This window comes from Hemitrygon akajei, chromosome 16 (assembly GCF_048418815.1).
Source record: "Hemitrygon akajei chromosome 16, sHemAka1.3, whole genome shotgun sequence".
Lineage (NCBI taxonomy): Eukaryota > Metazoa > Chordata > Chondrichthyes > Myliobatiformes > Dasyatidae > Hemitrygon > Hemitrygon akajei.
The window spans coordinates 32,414,050-32,433,474 of NC_133139.1; the positions used below are offsets into that span (position 1 = coordinate 32,414,050).

The 19,425-nt window shown below is 41.3% G+C and overlaps 1 protein-coding gene across 2 annotated transcripts in view; it reads left to right on the top strand.

The window, feature by feature from the left end:
* The window catches only part of fbn2b (fibrillin 2b), a 269,685-nt gene that overhangs the window by 169,916 nt on the left and 80,344 nt on the right, over positions 1-19,425 (top strand). For both annotated transcript variants that reach the window (XM_073068631.1, XM_073068632.1), the window contains exons 12-16: positions 41-184; positions 7,386-7,505; positions 12,602-12,727; positions 15,127-15,249; positions 18,841-18,963. In XM_073068631.1, the coding sequence (XP_072924732.1) occupies positions 41-184; positions 7,386-7,505; positions 12,602-12,727; positions 15,127-15,249; positions 18,841-18,963 (636 nt within the window). The remainder of the gene's footprint in view (positions 1-40; positions 185-7,385; positions 7,506-12,601; positions 12,728-15,126; positions 15,250-18,840; positions 18,964-19,425) is intronic.

Sequence of the window (19,425 nt, forward strand, 5' to 3'; positions counted from 1 at the left end):
AAACTCTCAAAAATTTAAATTCTGTTTTTATTCTTTTCAGGTACGGCCACCTTGAATCAGACCACTGATGTCTGTAAACACTACACCAACCTGTGCCTGAATGGACGTTGTATTCCAACTCCATCCAGTTACCGCTGCGAATGTAACATGGGTTTCAAGCAGGATGTACGTGGGGAGTGTATTGGTGAGTTTGGACACTATTTGCTTAATTAACACAATATTAGAGAAGGGTGTTTTGCAGTGTGGTGTTTTATTTCATCTCCATTTCTTTCACATGTTCCTAAGGAGATGAAGATACTTGGTTCTAATTATTCTGCACAGCTCCCTGACTATGGCAAGAATTCAATATCCAGGGTTCGGACTGTGGCTGGGATTCATTATCTGAGAATCTGATTATGGCTGGGGTTCAGTACCTGAAGTTTAGACCATGAGTTGGATGCAGTATTCAAGTCACTATAGCTGGAATTCAGTATCTGGGGGAACTGACTATGGCTGGAATTCAGCATCCAAGGCTCTGACGATAGTTGGGGGTTCGGTATCTAAACCATTAATTATAATTGGGATGTAATGTCCTGAGCCAAAGGCAAAAAAAAAATGCAAGTACTAAAAATCAGAAATAAAAGAAACTCAGTGTCAGGTAGCATCTGCAGAGAGAGTGAGTTAACATTGGGGTTAAGCACTGAATGCAGTATACCAAACTGGAGGAAGTAGGAGTGAGTTGTTGCTTCGCCTAGAAGGAATGTTTGAGGGCACAGGTGACTGCAGATGCTGGAGTTTCGAGCAATAAGCAAGATGTTAGAGGAAGCCAGAGAATTGGGCAGCATCTGTAACAGTCATGTTTCAGATCAAGAAGAAGGGAAGAGGTAAAGTGGCAAATATTGCATCTCCTGCGGTTGCATGGGGAAGTGCAATGAGAGGAGTGGTAGTTGGTAGAGTAAACTATCACTGTTTCCACAAACTAAGACATGTTTGATTGTTTGAGAAAACAGCCCTGCTGAAAGGTCTTGGCCAGAAATGTTGACAGTTTACTCTTTTCCATAGATGCTGCCTGACCTGCTGAGTTCTTACAGCATTTTGTGTGTGTTGCTTAGATTTCCAGCATCTACAGATTTTCTTATCTCTGTCTGTTCGCACACAGTACCCCATCTATTGACTGATATTAGGGTACAGTATCCTCCGTCTTGACTGTGTTTGGGGTCGAGTATTGGTTTAAGATGGTGAGGAGTGTTCCTGATGCTGACTTGGCCGGGGTACAGTTGCCTATGCTTCATCTGTGGACAAGTCATGTCCATCTATAGTGTGGTGTCTAATACAGGCCACAAAGAAAATGCAGAATAATGACCTCATTTGGCAATTGTGCAAACACACAGCAATATGCTCTCTGTCTGTTAGGACCTCTGAAGTGGCTGTAATTTCAATTCACTTTGTTCTCTTTGTTTATTCTTTCTTTCCTTAGAGGCTAGCCTTAGCCTGGCCAGGATGTTGAAATCTCCCAGGGTTTATACTGCTGACGAGCTTGATCCTGTTCATATTCTGGGTGATATTAAATTACCAACCCCAGAACACGTGCTAATCTGTTCATCCTTTCAGACAACAGTCGTAATCAAAACCAGCCTGATTGGAATTTCCTGTTCTGTAGTCAAGAGCATGGCATAGAGATTGTACTCTTCAATGAACAAAAGGAACTCAGATCTTTTTTACTTAAACATTTTTATAAGTTCCATCTGACTTCCAATGATTTTAATTGCTATATAATTAATATAATTGGCTGCCCACTTTGCAAATGTGAACATTGAGAATGATCTAGCCACCTACGTTTTTAGGCTGCAGGATCCCTTGAGGATAATGGTCAAGTCAGAAAAGGATAAAATTGCAGACTTATTGGAAAAGTGCAGGACTTGGGGTTGATTTAATAGTTTGCCAAAGAACCTGCAATGTCACAATGGGCTAAACATTCCCTATGTTGATTGTTACCCTGAGTGGATTGTTATTTTGGCTATGCCAGATTGTAGTCAAAAAGGTTTATAGAGAAAACATGGTGAATTAAAAAATGAAACTATAGAAGTTCTGCGCTTGCATAGTGCAAATGTGAGCCAGGAATCCTATCGGACCTGCATTAAATAATCCTTTTAAATCTCCCTTATAAACATCATAGCAAAAATAAGTGGAGACAAGACTGCAGTTGTTGGAATCTGTAGCAAAAAGGAAAAACTGCTGGAGGAACTCAGTGGGTCAGGCAGCATCTGTGGAGGGAAATGGACAGTCAACACTTCGGACAGACAGTTCGTATTGAGGAATGAGAGCAAAGGTGGAGCAGGAGTTGGCAAGTGAAAGGTCAATTCAAGTGAGGAGGGGTCATTTGTAGATTGAGGAGGGAAATGTGAAAATAGTGACAGATTTTGGCAGGAGATGGGTAGAAGCAACCAGTGGCTGTAGATGATGGTATCTGATAGGAAAGGAAGGTGGTGCGTGGAACCAAATAAGGGAGATGGGGGTCACAAACTCAGAGTCTCGGCCCGAAACGTTGACTGTTTATTCATTTCCATAGGTGCTGCCTGACTTGCTGAGTTCCTCCAGTATTTTGTGTGTTTTGCCAGGGGAGGTGAAGTGGTAGGTAGGTGGAAACAATAGGGGGCCCTCCTGCTGTTCCAATCTGCCCACCTCACTTCCCTTATTTGATTCCACACGTTCCTCCCACTGGGTCCTCTCCCTATATATGTCAGGGTATGCTTGTGCAGGGCACGTCTGTGAGTGATAGTGCAGTGATATAATGTTCAGTCTGGGGTTGCATGCCTCCATTACATGTATAGATGCCAATGTGTGTGAGGCTGTAACATGCACCAAGAGTTTGTGGGAACTGTAGAATGTGTGTGTGCTCATGGACATGCCTGTGTAGTGTGTGGGGATTGCATGCATAATGGGGCTGGAAACTGTGAAGCCCTCATGTTCTCTGTTTATAAATTTTACCAACACACATAAATTCCTCCCTAAGTTTTCTGTAAGATATAGCTATTCAAAAACATTCACAAAGCAATATTATCTAGATATCAGATTGCCAGAAATGTGAGAATGGTGTGAATTCCTTCGAGGGGCAGAAAGCTTTAAGTTGAACTATCTCTCCAGAGATTCAGTTTGTCTGGTAAACTTTTCAAGTGACTGTAATTTCTCTCTGCTTTTACTCCCTGTGAGTACTTTTCCCCCCTTCTAGACCTTCCACTGGAGCAAGGATGTTGAAATCTGTGATAGACTAAGTTCTGAACTTAACAAAAAGCCATTGGTGGAAAATAAGACATTTGGGTAATTGGGATTGATTGTAGATTGCATAAGGAAACTAATTGGATGAGGTGCAGTCTGTAATAGGGAAGAGTATACTTGCTCTATGAGGCTAGAAGCCAGGTTGAATTGGCATAAAGCATATTAAGTCAAAGAGCAGTCTATTGTCATAAAAACAGGTACCTATGCTCACAGTTGCAAAACTTACAGTAGCATCACAGGCACATTAGCAATATATAAGCAGAGTTCACAAGGAAACATTAAATATAAATTATACAGAATCTTTGCAATAAAAACACACTTAGAACAAAAAAAGAAATACCATTGTAGTGCAGAGGGGTTAAAGTGTTCATGGTGTTGTTAAACCGTAGTGATTAGGGGTTTGCCGGTTGGTTCAACAACTGAATAGCTAGTCATAGTCATACAGCATGGAATGACTCCAGGGAGGTAGTACTGGTGGACAAAGAAGTGCCAGACAGACTGGTCCATGGCAACCAATATGTCCCATTTGAATTAGTCCCATTTACCACTGTTTGTCCCATAACCTTCTAAGATTTTCCAGTCCAGGTACCTGTACAACTGTCTTTCAAAAGTTGTTACTGTACCTGCTTCAACCACATCCTCTGGTAGCTGATTTGACATACAGCAGATATCACCCTTTGTGTAAAAGTAAAAGTTGCCCTAAGGTTCTTCTTAAATCTTTCCCTCTCACTTTAAACCTATTCCCTCTGGGGAAAAGGCTGAATGCATTTAACCCATCTGTGGCCTTCATAGTGATTTTATACACTTCTATACTCATCAACATGTAAAAACATGGAGGAACTCAGCAGGTCGGGCAGCATCCGAGGAAACAAGCAGTCAATGTTTTGGGCTTGAGACCCTTCATTAGGACACAGCATCTGCAGTGTACTTTGTGTTTACCTCTTAGTCTCATATGCTCTAAGGAATAAAGTCTTTGTCTGTCCAACTGTACAAGTCCTAGCAGCATCCTTGTAAATTTTCTCTACACTCTGTCCAGTTTATAACATCTTTCCTATAGCAGGGTGACAAAAACTGAGCAAAATGCTCAAAGTGTAGCCTCACCAGCATCCTGTTGAATGGGAACTAGCTGTTCTTATACCTTGTAGTCTGGGACTCCAGGCCTCTGTACCTCCTGCCTGATGGTAGAGCAAAAAGAAATGGCATGGCTAGGCTGGTGCGGATCTTTGATGGATGGTAGTGCCTCCTGTAAGTCCTACCACTGGTAGGGAGCAATGTGCCTCTGATGAACTACTAGTCTCTGCAGTTTCTTGTGTTCTTGTGCATTTGAATTACCAGCAGACCAAGATGCAACCAGTCAGGATACTTCAAACAGTTCATCTGCAGAAGTTTGTTGGGTGCTTGATGACAAGCTGAACCTCCTTAACCTGCTAAGAAAGTAAAGACATTGGAGGCTTTCCTTATGGTTGTATCAATATGCTGAGCCCAGGACAGGTTAACATCCAGGAATAATAACTACTGACTCTCTTCATATTGATCCAGCCTCCTTCCCCTTCTTGAAATTCAACCATCAGTTCTTCAGTTTTACTAAACTTGACCAATTGGTTGCTGTTGCAGTGCTACTCAACCAGGCATCTCATCTCGCTCCTGTATGCTTACAACCCTATGATTTGTCAAACAGTGGCTTCATTGGAGAAATTGTAATGGCTTTGGAGTGTGGCACAATCATGTGTTTATAAGGAGTAGAGGAGGGGACTAAGCACAGAGCCTTGAGGTGCACCTGTGTTGATGTTCAACAAGGAGAAGATGGTGTTAACATTCCTCGCTGGCTGAGGTCTGCCAATGATTCAGTTGCAAAGGCAGGTACAGAGGCCCAGGTCTTGAAGCTTGATTCACACCACAGCCAATCTCTCGAAATACTTTGTTATGGTCGATATAGGTGCACCTGACAGTAGTCAGTGAGGCAGTTCACCATGCTGTCTTTGGGCACTGTTATAATAGGTGCTCTTTTGTAACAGGTGTAAATCCTAGATGCAGAAGTAAGAGGCTGAATATATCTGTAAATACTTCAGCCAGTTGGTCAATGCATATCTTTAGCACTTGACTAGATAGGCTGTCTGGATCATGTATCCACCTTCTTGAAGTTTGCCTTGAGACTGAAATTATAGGGTCATCCTGAGATGTGGGTGCTTAGTGTGTGTTATAGTTCTCCCAGTCAAAGAGTGTAAAGACAGCACTGAGCTCACCTGGAGATGATAGGTTATTGCTACTTATGTTCTTAAGATCTCTGGGAGATAATTCTGTTGGTGAACTTGGATCCACAATTTGGTAGAGTGCATAAAGTAGGAAGAAACAGGCAGTAAACTAGAGAATATGATAAAGGACATCTTGTATAGACTGTGGACGAGATTATTTGTCGGTCGTGGAACCTAAGGTAGGAGAGGCAATATGTAGTCGGCCCTCCTTATCTGCGAATTCCGCATCCGCGAATTCAACCAATCGCGAAAACCCAGAAGTGCTCTTCCAGTACTTGATGTTCGAGCATGTACAGACTTTTTTTCTTGTCTTTATTCCCTAAACAATGCAATATAACAACTATTTTACATAGCATTTACATTGTATTAGATATTATAAGTAATCTGGAGATGATTTAAAGTATACGGGAGGATGTGCATGGGTTATCGTGGATCGGGATCGAAAAAAATCGGAAGTTCTCTTACTAAGTAAGTCGGAACAGGTACATCCGGTATAATTTAGCGTCAGTTAGTCAAACGTTTGTCTTATTATATAGTATATATTTTACCTTTCTATGCATATAAAGCACTTAAGAACGTATGTTTCAGCACCGGGCTCAGGAACGGAAGTTCCCGAGTTCGATCTAGTGACAGATCGCTATCGAGTGCGCTCTCCACCGTGCTGGATTGATGTGGAGGATCAAAAATCCAAAACCCAATAATTAAGCCACTGCAACACGAGTGAATCTGCAGATGCTGGAGATAACTAAAAACACAAAATGCTGGCAGAACTCGGCAGGCCAGACAGCATCTGTGGGAGAAGGTAGTGATGACGTTTCGGGACTCCTGATGAAGGGTTTTGGCCCGAAACGTTGTCACTACCTCCTCCCATAGATGCTGTCTGGCCTGCTGAGTTCTGCCAGCATTTTGTGTTTTTAGTTAAACCACTGCATTGCTTAGTAATAATTGTAGCTTTCATCAGGGCAGAGCCTTTCTCACTTTATCCTTTAAAATTGTTCCAATCATTGACCGAGGTAGCCTAATGCTTTTCCAATGACCGATAGCATTTCACCTCTTTCCGATCGCTTTATTATTTCCACTTTATTTTCAATCGTTATTGTGATTATTTTCGTGAACAGAAACACTGCGGATTCAGATCTCTGCTGCTGGGCCCTAATGTCCACAGCACTGAAACAGGTTAAATAAGGTCTTGGGTTCCGCTGAGTCCTAAGGTCCACTGCATTGAGACTGGTTGAATGAAGGACTTGAGCATCCGCAAATTTTGGGATCCACGAGGGGTCCCGGAACCAATCCCTCCCGGATAAGAAGGGCCGATTATATGGACAAAATGAAGAATAAGATTATTGCCCATTTCCCTTTCTTCTTTCCTTCTTCCAAAAGTAGATTTGTACTTAATCAGAACACTGAGATCACTCATCCCGGTATTATAATCAAACTTAAAGACCCCTAAATTAAGGGGATAGAAAATAGGCAGGTGAACAGTATGAATTGTGAAAGCATTAAACCAAATGATCTATACTGCTAAACTTCAATTGAAGTAGCCCTGCTTGTTAATAAGGAATCAGCATAATTATGTTGCAGATCACATACCTGAAAGTGGAGAACTCTGAGCTAATTAGATAAAATGGCTGAATAATGGTTAGAAGTTGCACTGTAACCACAGCAATATGTGGCTCACCACATGAGGCTCCAGCTCTGAGGGAATTGTCTGTTCAGCCTCTAATCAACTGGGTCACCACCGTACAGAAACTTGTCTTAATTATTGTGTAGTTGGTCTCAGGAATTAGAGAGTCTTGGGTTTTCTTTCCGTTGTGTTCCCTCATCTGGGGCAACCAGATAGTTTCAACATTTGAGTATTTTGTGTTTCCTCCTCCTCAGATGTCGATGAATGCTTCAGCAGTCCGTGTGTGAATAGTGACTGTTTTAATACTCCTGGTGGCTACCACTGCAAGTGTCATGAGGGTTTCCAGAGTACTGCTACAAAGCAGTCCTGCATTGGTGAGTGTATCCCTGGAGGACAGAATCTTAACCTCTTTGCCTGCTCTGTAAATCCACTGAGTAATGCATTCTGTTTGCCCTTGTTACTCAGTCACTCCTTATCTGTCTTGGTATTAACTGAAAAGTAATATACCTTACTATTCAGCAATAATAATTCTCAGAACAATTTTAAAATTACTTTTTGGGCTACATCTCTGCTGCCACATACAAAATGAGCGTCCCATTTCACTTACAACTTGTGTTTACATAACAGGAATCCTTTCTCCGTTTTGCAGCAGTGTTATCAGACGAAAATCCAACACCAAGCCAAACAAGGAGCTATCTAGACAGCAAATAAGAGCTTGGTCAGAGAAACTAGCATTAAAGGAATAACTTACAAAGAGCAGAAGAGGTTTAGGATGAAATCCCAGAGTGCAGGACTGAATGGCCAGACATTCATCACGCAGGCACAGAAAATACAGGCTCACTGTAACTACCCTGTATTGATGCCCAATAATTAAACAGACTCCTCCCAATTGGCTCAGAGAGGATATTCAATGTATCAAATATTAATTGTGGCAAACTCGCTCAGGATTCTCACCATTTTGAGTTTCTTGCCACTGCAGTGTGTGTTGCCTACATGAAGATAAATTTCACGAATGCTGTTCCATTTGAGTTAGAAATCTAAACAGATGGTTGGCCTGCAATGTCTGTAGTATCTGCCTGAACTAGGCTACCAGTGACTGGAGGCAAAATGGAGAGCTCTGACACGATATCCATTCAAGTTTCACTGTTGCCTACAGAGTTCCCTAAATGCACTCTGTCATATGCCATAGGAGCCTCACTATTCCCTTTATGGTTTGATTGAGATGGAAACTTGGCTGCCAATAAGAGTCCTCTAAAGAATTCTAGCATAATAGGAAGCTCTGGAGCTTTGTGAGTTACACAGTCACCACTGGTGAGCGTTGCTGCTGCCCACACTTCCCGTCAGATTATGCCGAAGCACAGGTCTTAGTTTCAAGGCTCTGTTGGATTGTAAGTTTTATAGGTCCTTTATGCTGCCTCTGACAGCTCCAGTAGGAAACTCTCTCGGCACACAGTTTTAGTGTAAAATCACAACAGGCCATCCTGAAGTTTCCTTGAGGAGTCTGAGTCTTCTTGTTGGCATCTTTATGTCCATTCCAGTCACCCCTCAGAAAACAAAAGTTATCTTGTGTACCTTGGAGATGGGTCAAAAGATCATTACCAATGTCCCCCCATGGGGATGTTCCTCTGCTGTGACACCATTTAACAATGAGCATATATAACATCACAGTACCATGCCTGAAGTAATGTCATCAAAGCCTGTTTATTCTGAAAACAAAGTGTTCTTTTTCCAATCTGTAATTTTAAGAATGGATATTGACATGCAAACTGAACATCGTGCGTAAATATTTCTGAAAGCAATATCTCTTGTTAAACCAGAAAAGCTAGGACAGGTGACCTCCACATTACAGCCGTTCAGATAATGGAAGTTCACACTTCACAAATCGCTGCTCAAAGATTTGAGATACAGAATAAAATTCTTATGGAATTGATGGAGAGAAAAATATAAATAAATCAACACAAAAATGCAAAAAAAACCAATAAATTTTGTCACTTTGTATTTTTAGTCACTCAATACCATGGGGCAATAAGATTTGCATATGATGTCACTGCATTTTCTCTGACACACTGTTTAGGACAGCTGCTATACCCAAGGCCACCTCATTAAAGTAATCCTTGCCTTTGGTAATCCACAACTTAAAGACTCATTTTCAAGGGCACTACAACTTAGTTTTATTTATTTACTTTTTGCATGATTTGTCTTCTTTTACACATTGGTTTTTTGTGAATCTTTGTTGTTTATAGTTTTATGTAAATTCTATTGTATTTCCTTTTTCCTGTAATGCCTGCATGAAAATGAATCTCAAGGTAGTATTTGGTAACATATACATTCTTTGATAATAAATCTACTTCGAACTTTGAATTTTACTGCACCACATTTTAGTTCATTATCTCCCAAACTCATTCTACACCACCATGAATCTGAATCCTCAAATCCGATCCTTTTCCCTGTTCCAAAACTATAAGCATTGCATGTCAGAGAAAAGGCCTTGCAGACAAAGAGTGTAGGAGCATTGCACTTGGAGACGTATGATCACATGTCCTCAGACAAGAGAAGGAGTACCAAAGGAGTGACTCGGCTGTAACTGCCAACCTAATTGATGTGTTGGTGTCATATCAAATCTTATTGCACCACAGTATTGAGTGTCTAAGAGTTCAAGTTGTCAGAATTTATTGTTTCTTTCACATGAGTTTTGTCCATTGCCCAAGTCTAAAGTTAGCTTCAGCTGTTATTTAAAAGTGCTGGATCATCTTGTTATCATCGAAAAACAAGCTAAGTTTCAGAGAAACTTAGAAACATATCTCCACTTATAACATGCAATTGAATGGGAAAATGTGGTTTATGTTACAGAAAATTTCGATGTAGACAGTTTTCCATTAACACAACCCCTCAATAATTACTTCATTCTACCTTATTCCACTTGAACATTAAGAAGTCTCCACTTTTTGAAAGATTTCACTTTTTTTAAAAAGTCCACCTTAAACTTACCTCAGGCTAACCTTCGGTCAGCCATGATATTTTCACAGACATCCTGAGAGTCAATTACATGTGAATATCAGCCAGGAATTAACCAGCAGAAACTGGAGTGCAAGAACTGAAGCCCAGCACCATAACAGGGCATGGTAAGGCAGCTGGCACAGTAACATTATGTACTAGCACAAAATGGCCACAAACGTGGAAGTTCAGTAAATAGATAAGACACCAGCCAGATTCACCATCTTTTCTTGACCTTAACAACAACTCTGTTAATCCCAGCCTTTCAGATCCTTGGTATCACAAATCTAACATTTTGATACAGTGCACACTTGTGAAGAACGATGTGCCTTCTTCTGAGGCAAGGAGAGATTATAGAATCTGATTCTAAGCCAGTGATACTGACTGAAGCGTCGTGGGAGAAAATGGAATACCGGGGACAGCGGATCAGCTGTTTGAGGCTCTGGACTCGCTGAATTACATTCTCTCTCTCTCTCATGGGTGGAGGAAAGACTGTTACCAGTTCTCCGGGCTGAGAACTCAGAAAAAAGTGGCACGACAGATTTTTAAATCAGCAAGTTGTTTTGTTATGTCTCCCCTCTCGCTGTGAAAGGGGCCAACTCTTTTTCCCTTTATTAGGGAGAGAACGAGCCTGTGGTGTGTCAAATTGTTGGGTGAACAATGAGTTTTTGTTGTACTGCAGGTAATGGGCTTTAATGGGGGCTTTGCTATTGCTTGCTTGGTGGGTGGAGGGTGTTGATGCTTTTTTGTGGAAGTGGTTGAGGCAGGGGAGGGTCATTGTTTTGCTGCTGCTTGTGTGTAGGAGGGCAGAGTAGGAGGGCATTGGAGTCTTAAGGTTTTAACTGTCACTCATTCTTTGGGGCACTCGTCTGTTTTTGTGGATGTCTGTGAAGAGCCTGGACCCATTGCAATTGCCTATTGCCACAACCGCAGGTGCAATCTCAATGGCTCTTCTTGCACTGTAGACCATCTGGACAACACAAACACCCTAGGTCAGGATCCTGTTCATCAACTATAGCTCAGCATTTAATACCATCATTCCCACAATCCTGATTGAGAAGTTGGAGAACCTGGGTCTCTGTACCTCCCTCTGCAACTGGATCCTCGACTTCCTAACCAGAAGACCACAATCTGTGTGGATTGGTGATAACATCTCCTCCTCGCTGATGATCAACACTGGTGCACCTCAGCCCACTGCTGTACTCTCTATATATCTATGACTGTGTGGCTAGGCAAATACCATCTATAAATTTTCTGATGATACAACCATTGTTGGTAGAATCTCAGGTGGTGACAAGAGGGTGTACAGGAGTGAGATATGCCAACTAGTGGAGTGGTGTCGCAGCAACAACCTGGCACTCAGTCAGTAAGGTGAAAGAGCTGATTGTGGACTTCCGCAAAAAACACATACCAATCCTCGTAGAGGGATCAGAAGTGGAGAGAGTGAGCAGTTTCAAGTTCCTGGGTGTCAAGATCTCTGAGGATCTAACCTGGTCCCAACATATCGACGTAGTCATAAAGTAGGCAAGTCAACGACTATATTAGGAATTTGAAGAGATTTCGTATGTCAACAAATACACTCAAAAACTTCTATAGATGAACCATGGAGAGCATTCTGACAGGCTGCATCACTGTCTGGTATGGGGGGGACGGGGTGCTACTGCACAGGACCAAAAGAAGCTGCAGAGGATTGTAAATTTAGTTGGCTCCCTCTTGGGTACTAGCCTACAAAGTACCCCGGACATCTTCAAGGAGCGGTGTCTCAGAAAGGCAGCATCCATTATTAAGGACCTCCAGCACCCAGGGCATGCCCTTTTCTCACTGTAACCATCAGGTAGGAGATACAGAAGCCTGAAGGCACACACTCAGTGATTCAGGAACAGCTTCTTCCCCTGTGCCATCCGATTCCTAAATACACATTGAACCCTTGGACACTACCTCACTTTTTAAATATATAGTATTTCTGTTTTTGCACAATTTTTAATCTATTCAATATATGTATACTGTAATTGATTTAGTTTATTATTATTATTGGTTTTTTCTTCTATATTATTTATTGCATTGAACAGCTGCTGCTAAGTTACAAATTTCACGTCACATGCCAGTGATAATAAACCTGATTCTGATTTCAGGATGTATAGTGCACACAATTCTCTGATATTAAATGGACCTATTCAAGTATTTTATTGAGCACAAAGTTCAAACTTTCCTGTACATTATACCTAACCAGAATACAGTTTCAAAGGAAACTCAAATCAATTCACATCAGATTTCTCTAGAAAACTGCCATCTGGCTTCATTATCTAAGACCTTTGTTTTAATGTTTGTATTTGTAGCAATATTTTGTTGCTGTATTCCTTTGCCATAAAAAGAGGTGCAGAAGAGTGGGGGCAAAGGCAGCACACACCCCAGCTGTTCATGTGACTGAAGTGCACTGTCAAAGTGAGTGTCATCCAACTTTTTCTTCGCTCCCTAGATATAGACGAGTGTATCCAAAATGGAGTTCTGTGTCGGAACGCCCGATGTGTTAACACTGATGGAAGTTTCCAATGTATCTGCAATGCTGGGTTTGAACTCACCGAAGATGGAAAGAACTGTATGGGTAAGTATAATTCACCCAACTAGAGACTGTTTCTGAAGTCTTCAGGTACAAAGACTCAAGCAAGCAAATAAGGTCATAGCCTTTACAATCTACTTTACTACTTTGTAGATGGAAAGGAGGGGATGTCAGTCCAGTCTTTGGAGACACAAGAGGCTGCAGGTGTTTGAATCTGGAACAACACACAAGACTCTGGAGGAAATATCGGGTCAGGCAGCATCTGTGGAGGGAAAAAGACAATTGATATTTGAGATCCAGTGCTGTCCAGTTAGTCCAGATCAAGGGTCTCAACCTGAAGAGTCGATTGTCCATTTCCTTCCTTAGATGCTGCCTGAACTACTGAGTTCTTCCAGCATTTTGTGTGTCGGTTTAGTCTTTGATAGGTTCCGCATCCCTAGGGAGATGGAAGTGTCTAATTACATCTTTATTTACCACCACTCTTTGATTTGATGTCACAGTTTGCAAACCTTCCCGACTATTCTTTTTGCCAAAGCATCCAAAGTATGGATTGACGGAAATAACAAGGTGTCTATATGTGAAGTTAAGGAAAGAAAGACATAGCCAAGTTAGCACTATGTCCCATCCGTGACAGTAAAGGGGAAGTTCGAAGTGAACAGGGGGGAATGAAATTGCAATGGTAATAATCACACATTTCAACTAATAATACCAAAATCTTCTGCATTCATTAACTAGGGGGCAGGATTCTGGTGTGGCTCTAGTGACCTGAGTTAAACCCTAACCTCAGGGGTTGTCTGTGTAGAATCTTCACATCCTCCCTGCAACCATGTGGATTCTGCTGGGTATTGTGTTTTCCTCGCACATCCCAAAGATGTGCTGGTGTGTTAAATAACCGCTGTAAATTGTTCCTTATGCGAAGTAAGGCAGCAAAAGAATCAGAGGTGAATTAGTGGACATGTGGGGGGAGGATAAATTCCAAAGAAGTAAGGAATGAGGGAAAGTGATCAGGATTGCTATACTGGGAACTGGCATGTACCCAATGGGCTGAATAGCCTCTTTTTTGTGTCTGATTAATTAAATAGAAACCAGATGTACGATGGATTATCTACAAGGGAACATGAGAAAATCTACGAATATAATGTAGTTCCCTTATTGGGATCCTATTAAGGGGTAACAATGACAAAGTATACTACTGTCATGTTGTACTCTGTGTGACTGTGGTACAAAATCCAGTATCATAAATGATGAAACATCATTTTAAGTGGTGGTAACAGATGCTGCTGGACATGTGGAGCACTTTCTAGCATCTTCATTTTCATTCCATAGTATTGTGATATCAAACCCAAAGTGTTACTGCTTTTAGAGAATGCTGGAGGAGCGAGATTGAATGGAATCCCTAGGGTGCTTTTGTCATCACCGATAAACTGGACTCTGTAAACTCTTATTCTTTCCTCAATCACACCTGTGCTCAGTTCTGGACACCTCACTACAGGAAGGAAGTGGAAACTATAAAAAGGGTGCAGAGGAGATTTACAAGGATGTTGCCTGGATTGGGGAGCATGCCTTATGAGAATAGGTTGAGTGAACTCAGCCTTTTTCTCCTTGGAGCGGCAGAGGATGACAGGTGACCTGATAGAGGTGTATAAGATGATGAGAGGCATTAATCATGTGGATAGTCAGAGGCTTTTTCCCCAGTGCTGAAATGGCTAACATGAGAGGGCACAGTTTTAAGGTGCTTGGAAGTAGATACAGAGGAGATGTCAGGGGTAAGTTTTTTTACACAGAGTGGTGAGTGTGTGGAATGGGATGCCAGCGATGGTGGTGGAGGCAGATACAATAGGGTCTTTTAAGAGACTCCTAGATGGGTACATGGAGCTTAGAAAAATAGAGGGCTATGGGTAACCTTCGATAATTTCTAAGTAAGTACATGTTCGGCACAGCATTGTGGGCCGAACGGCTTGTATTGTGCTGTAGGTTTTCTATGTTTCACACTTGTTTTACTTATGCACAAGGAGAACAGCATGGCCCCTTGAAACCCACACTGTTCTGAAGTGTGAACAGGAATACCATTTTAATACAGAATTGACTTGCAGTTATGAGTTTGACCAGTTGGTAACCTTGTGTATGTTCAAGTTCCCTATTTGCAAGGTCAATTGCCATTCACAACACGGGTTAAAAGTCAATAGAAACTACAAGCTCACAATCGACGACACTTTGAAGTTAAAGTAATTGTCCCTTAGTTGTCGTGTGTCCCTTGCATCCTTTGATTACATCCTCATCTTGTCTCTGTCTGCCAGATAGTTGCAGTATTTACCATGCAAGTGGAAGCTATGCTCTTCAAAGACCCTTCTGTAATATATTGATGTCTGATGTCCAAGGATTGTGTATCTGTTTTGTAAACTGTTAGAACTCAAGGCTGACAAAAAAAACAAATTTATCCCCAGATCACGATGAATGTGCCACTACCAACATGTGTCTGAATGGAATGTGTATCAACGAAGATGGTAGCTTCAAGTGTATCTGCAAGAATGGCTTTGTCTTAGCTCCAAATGGGCGTTACTGTGTGGGTAAGGACTTTCAAATTAATTACCGTAGATTCCGGACTACAGAGCGCACCTGATTTTTAGCCGCTGGCTCTAATTTTAGAAATAAAATCATTTTTTTAATTGTAAAGGCCGCACCGGATTTTAGGCCGCACCGGATTTTCGGCCGCAGGTGTCCCACGTTGTAATATGAGATATTTACACAGAAAGATATTACACGTGAGGATTTTTTTAACTTTTAATTAAATCCATATGGTAACAAAAACAAATACATATTGCAAATGCTTTTTTTCGAACCGTGCCCGTACGCGGCTACTTTTAAATATACGTTGCGTATACTTCTTTACTGAACAACATTCCAATATCTCCTAACGACTGGTAAAAAAATATATATATTGCAGCCTACCAGGAAAAGTTATTGATACCTTTAACTTAAAAGCAGAGTTCGCTCGGATCCAAAGCCGCTCGCGTAATGCGCTCCCCCCTCCTTTCCGTTTCATCGCAAACGGCATTTAAAAGCAGCGTTCGCTCGGATCCAAAGCCGCTCGCGTAATGCGCTCCCCCCTCCTTTCCGTTTCATCGCAAACGGCATTTTCCCACAAGACGCGGCGAAACCGGGTGTGACGTCATAGCATCCCGCGATGTAGTACAGAAAACAAATATAGTTTAAACTAAGTAGTCAGCACAATGCTTTTCTTCGAGTGTTTTCCATGTTGATGAGGGTGAGTACAAATGACTGATTTACAATAATTTAATTGTGAAAGTGCGCTTGATTTATCGTACAATTTCATTGGACCTCTGTGAACTACTCATCAATTTTATTGGTCTACTGTTACGAGGCAAAATGTTTACGAGGCGGCATGAAAAAAAACCTTGCATTAGCCGCTTCGGATTATTGGCCGCAAAGTTCAAAGCTGTTCAAAATGTGGGAAAAAAGTAGCGGCTTAAAATCCGGAATCTACGGTAATGCTTTTGTGCAGACTCTTTAATGGGTACTACTCTGTAGGTAAGCATTTGCACCTAATTTACTTTGGACAAATAAAATTACTAGCTCTGTATTGATTAAATACCTTAAACATATTTAAGAACATCCTGAAGAGTCTGAGAATTATTTCAAGGAGTATGGCTAATTTCATGTAAGAAAATGCTGCACTTAAAAAGATAACACAAATAACAAAAGAGATGCTTATATTACTATATATAACTAATGGTGTTGGATAGCAAAGATAATAAGTACCTCTTAACAAAGATAGGTAGTCAACCTGATAAGTGTAAGGTGATGTATTTGTTGTTAGCTATTTTCCACTTCCTGCCCACATTTGTCCCAGCTGACAAAGTCCTAATTGTTTCAGTACTGCTTTTCCCTTGTTAGTACAGGACCACCAATTTGTTTGTTAAAGTTATGATTAGCTTGCAGTGAAGTATAAATTCAACAGTTCACATCTACAATGTGAAAACATACATTGTCACGCTATAATAATCTACTGCACATGAACAAACGTTGTTGAAAATAAGCAGCAAATGTTCAAACATAGGACAGAAATACATTGCACATGTGTAGGTGTAGGACAAAATATATTGCAGGTGTGGAAACAAAGGACAAAGAAATAAACTGCATGTGTGTAAAATGATGTTGGGTGTGGGTGAACAAGACAAAATATATTGCACATTTACAAAGACAAGAGAGATTCTGCAGATGCTGGAAATCCAGAACAACACACACAAAATGCTAGAGGAACTCAGCAGGTCAGGCAGCATCTCTGGAGGGAAATAAATAGTTGATGTTTCAGGCTGAGACCCTTCATCTGGACTCAGGATGGAGTGTACATCAATGACAAGTCTAAATGAAAGATCTTAGTCTGAAATATCAACTGTTTATTTCCATCCATAGATGATGCCTGACCTTCTGAGTTGAAAAGGTTCATTTATTATCAAAGCATGCATCCATATACAACTCTGAAATTTGTCTTCTCCGGATAGTCACAAAACAAGAAAGAACATGAAAGTCGTTCAGAGGGAAACATCAAACCCCACCCCCCGCACAAAAAAGAACAGCATTCCAATCATCAACCCCAAAACACTCCACCTCACACAAAATGGAACAGGGACATCAACCCCCAAAAGACAACCCCTCCACCACACAAAAAAAGCTAACAGATCACAACAGAACATTAAACCCCATACACACTCCGCTCACACAACAAATTAGAAAAGGAATAGGCAATTAAAAAAAAACCATAAGTCTGAAAAAGCTCACAGTCCATAACTCAATAGTCCAATCCATAAATGCAAAATCAACCACAATACCATCCTACAATATCATTGAAAGAGAGGGTTACCACTCAATGCCGACTCCTACCCACCTGCCAAAGTGAGCCACACGGTGATCGGCCGCTCACAGATTCCTTCTCCAGCAGCATACAAAAGGCAGGTAGTCGGCGCTGAACTCTTGCTCACCTTCTGCATTCACCTCAATTTCTCAGTCTTCCTCAAAGTTTTAATCGGCGATTAATGGGCACTTCAACCGACAAAATGGAGTCCAGCATTCTGTGTGTGTTGCTGCACATTTGTAGATGCAGGGCAAGGTATTGTTCACGTGTTCATCTGAGACGAAAATATACATTGTACATACAGAAACAACAAAAATAGATTTGTGTGCTTTACACAGATTAATAGATACAGCATGTAGTGCATGTAGAATCTCGGGACAAACATTGAACCACAGAGGTTATCACAACCAAGCCCGATTCTCCTCACACACATTCCACGGGGACTTTATCATAGACTCGCTGGTTGGGCACAGGATCTCTGAGTGAATTTTTCTTTCCTCTTTCATGAGCCCATTAGAGTTTAATGCTGTATGGGTCCTTCTGATCCAGGTCATCTCAGGAAAAATTGGACTCAAAATGACAGTGCAGCTGGTAGAGAGGCTGACGCTGTAGAAAGTAGAACAGGCGAGTTTTGTGGGAAGAGTAAGCAGAGACAGGAAGGGAAGCTTCAGAAGGTCTGTAGGCTTAACTTCACTTTAACCTAACTTTAAAGCAAGGAGCCTCGCAGGAAGCCAGATGAGCTGAAATCATGGATCAACGCATGAGATTGTGATATTTTTGCAGTCGTGGCAAAATGGAGCAGGGCAGGCAAAAATGCTAAGTTTAGGGAACCCTAGTTAACAAAGTATAGTGGAGGTTTGATCAGGGTAAAGAAGGATGTGTATGTCAGGTATAGAAAACATTTATCTTGAGGTTGTTAGGGAAAATAGGAGAAAACTTAAGGAAAGAATTTAGGTGGGCAAAAAGGGACAATGAAATCACCTTGACAAGTAGGATTAAGGAGAACCCTAAAACTCTATTAAAAACTAAGGGTGGAATAGGCCCCCTCAAGTGCCAAATGGACAATCTATCGCTGGAGCCAGAGAATATAAGCAACACCTTGAATACTCTCATTGGTACTCAGCTGCGAGAGGGACATGGAGACTAGAGAATTACAGGATCTTCTGGAGCGCGTCTGTATCAGCAAGGAGGATTTGTAAATCTTCACAAGATCTGAATTGGTTTCTGTGTTCTGTGTTTCACTGGCTGTACTTTACTGACTAATAGTTCTCTTTATTATTCCCAGATATTGATGAATGTCAGACACCTGGTATCTGCATGAATGGGCGCTGTATTAATTCAGAAGGTTCATTCAGGTGCGAATGTCCTCCAGGTTTAGCCATTGGAGTGGATGGACGTGTGTGCGTTGGTAGGTTAATTTAACCAGTAACTAAGCTAATGTTCAGTAATGACCGTGAAATGCTTGCTAGAGCAAGGTCTATGACTGTTGGTACTATACTGCCTTTGTATCTTGCTTGGTTTATATTATTCTTTGCTTTCAGTTTTAATGCTTCATCTCACCATGTTCAACCATAGTGTATACTTTAGATATAACTCCAAATGGCATGTCAACTCAGAATTTTGGAGTAGTTATATAACTATATCAAATTTCCAAGTACCATTCTACTATTGACATTTGGCCTCACGGCTCTCCATTTCTGTGATCCCTTCTGATGCAACAAATCCTCTCTTGCGGAAATTCTTCGCTTCTCTGTTAGACCTTTGTGCAACCTCCACTTTGCCCCATGTTTGGCAGCTGTGTCTTCTGTCACTCTTCCTAAGTATCAGAATCCCTGTAGATCCCACTCTGCCTTTCAAATTTTAAGCAGAT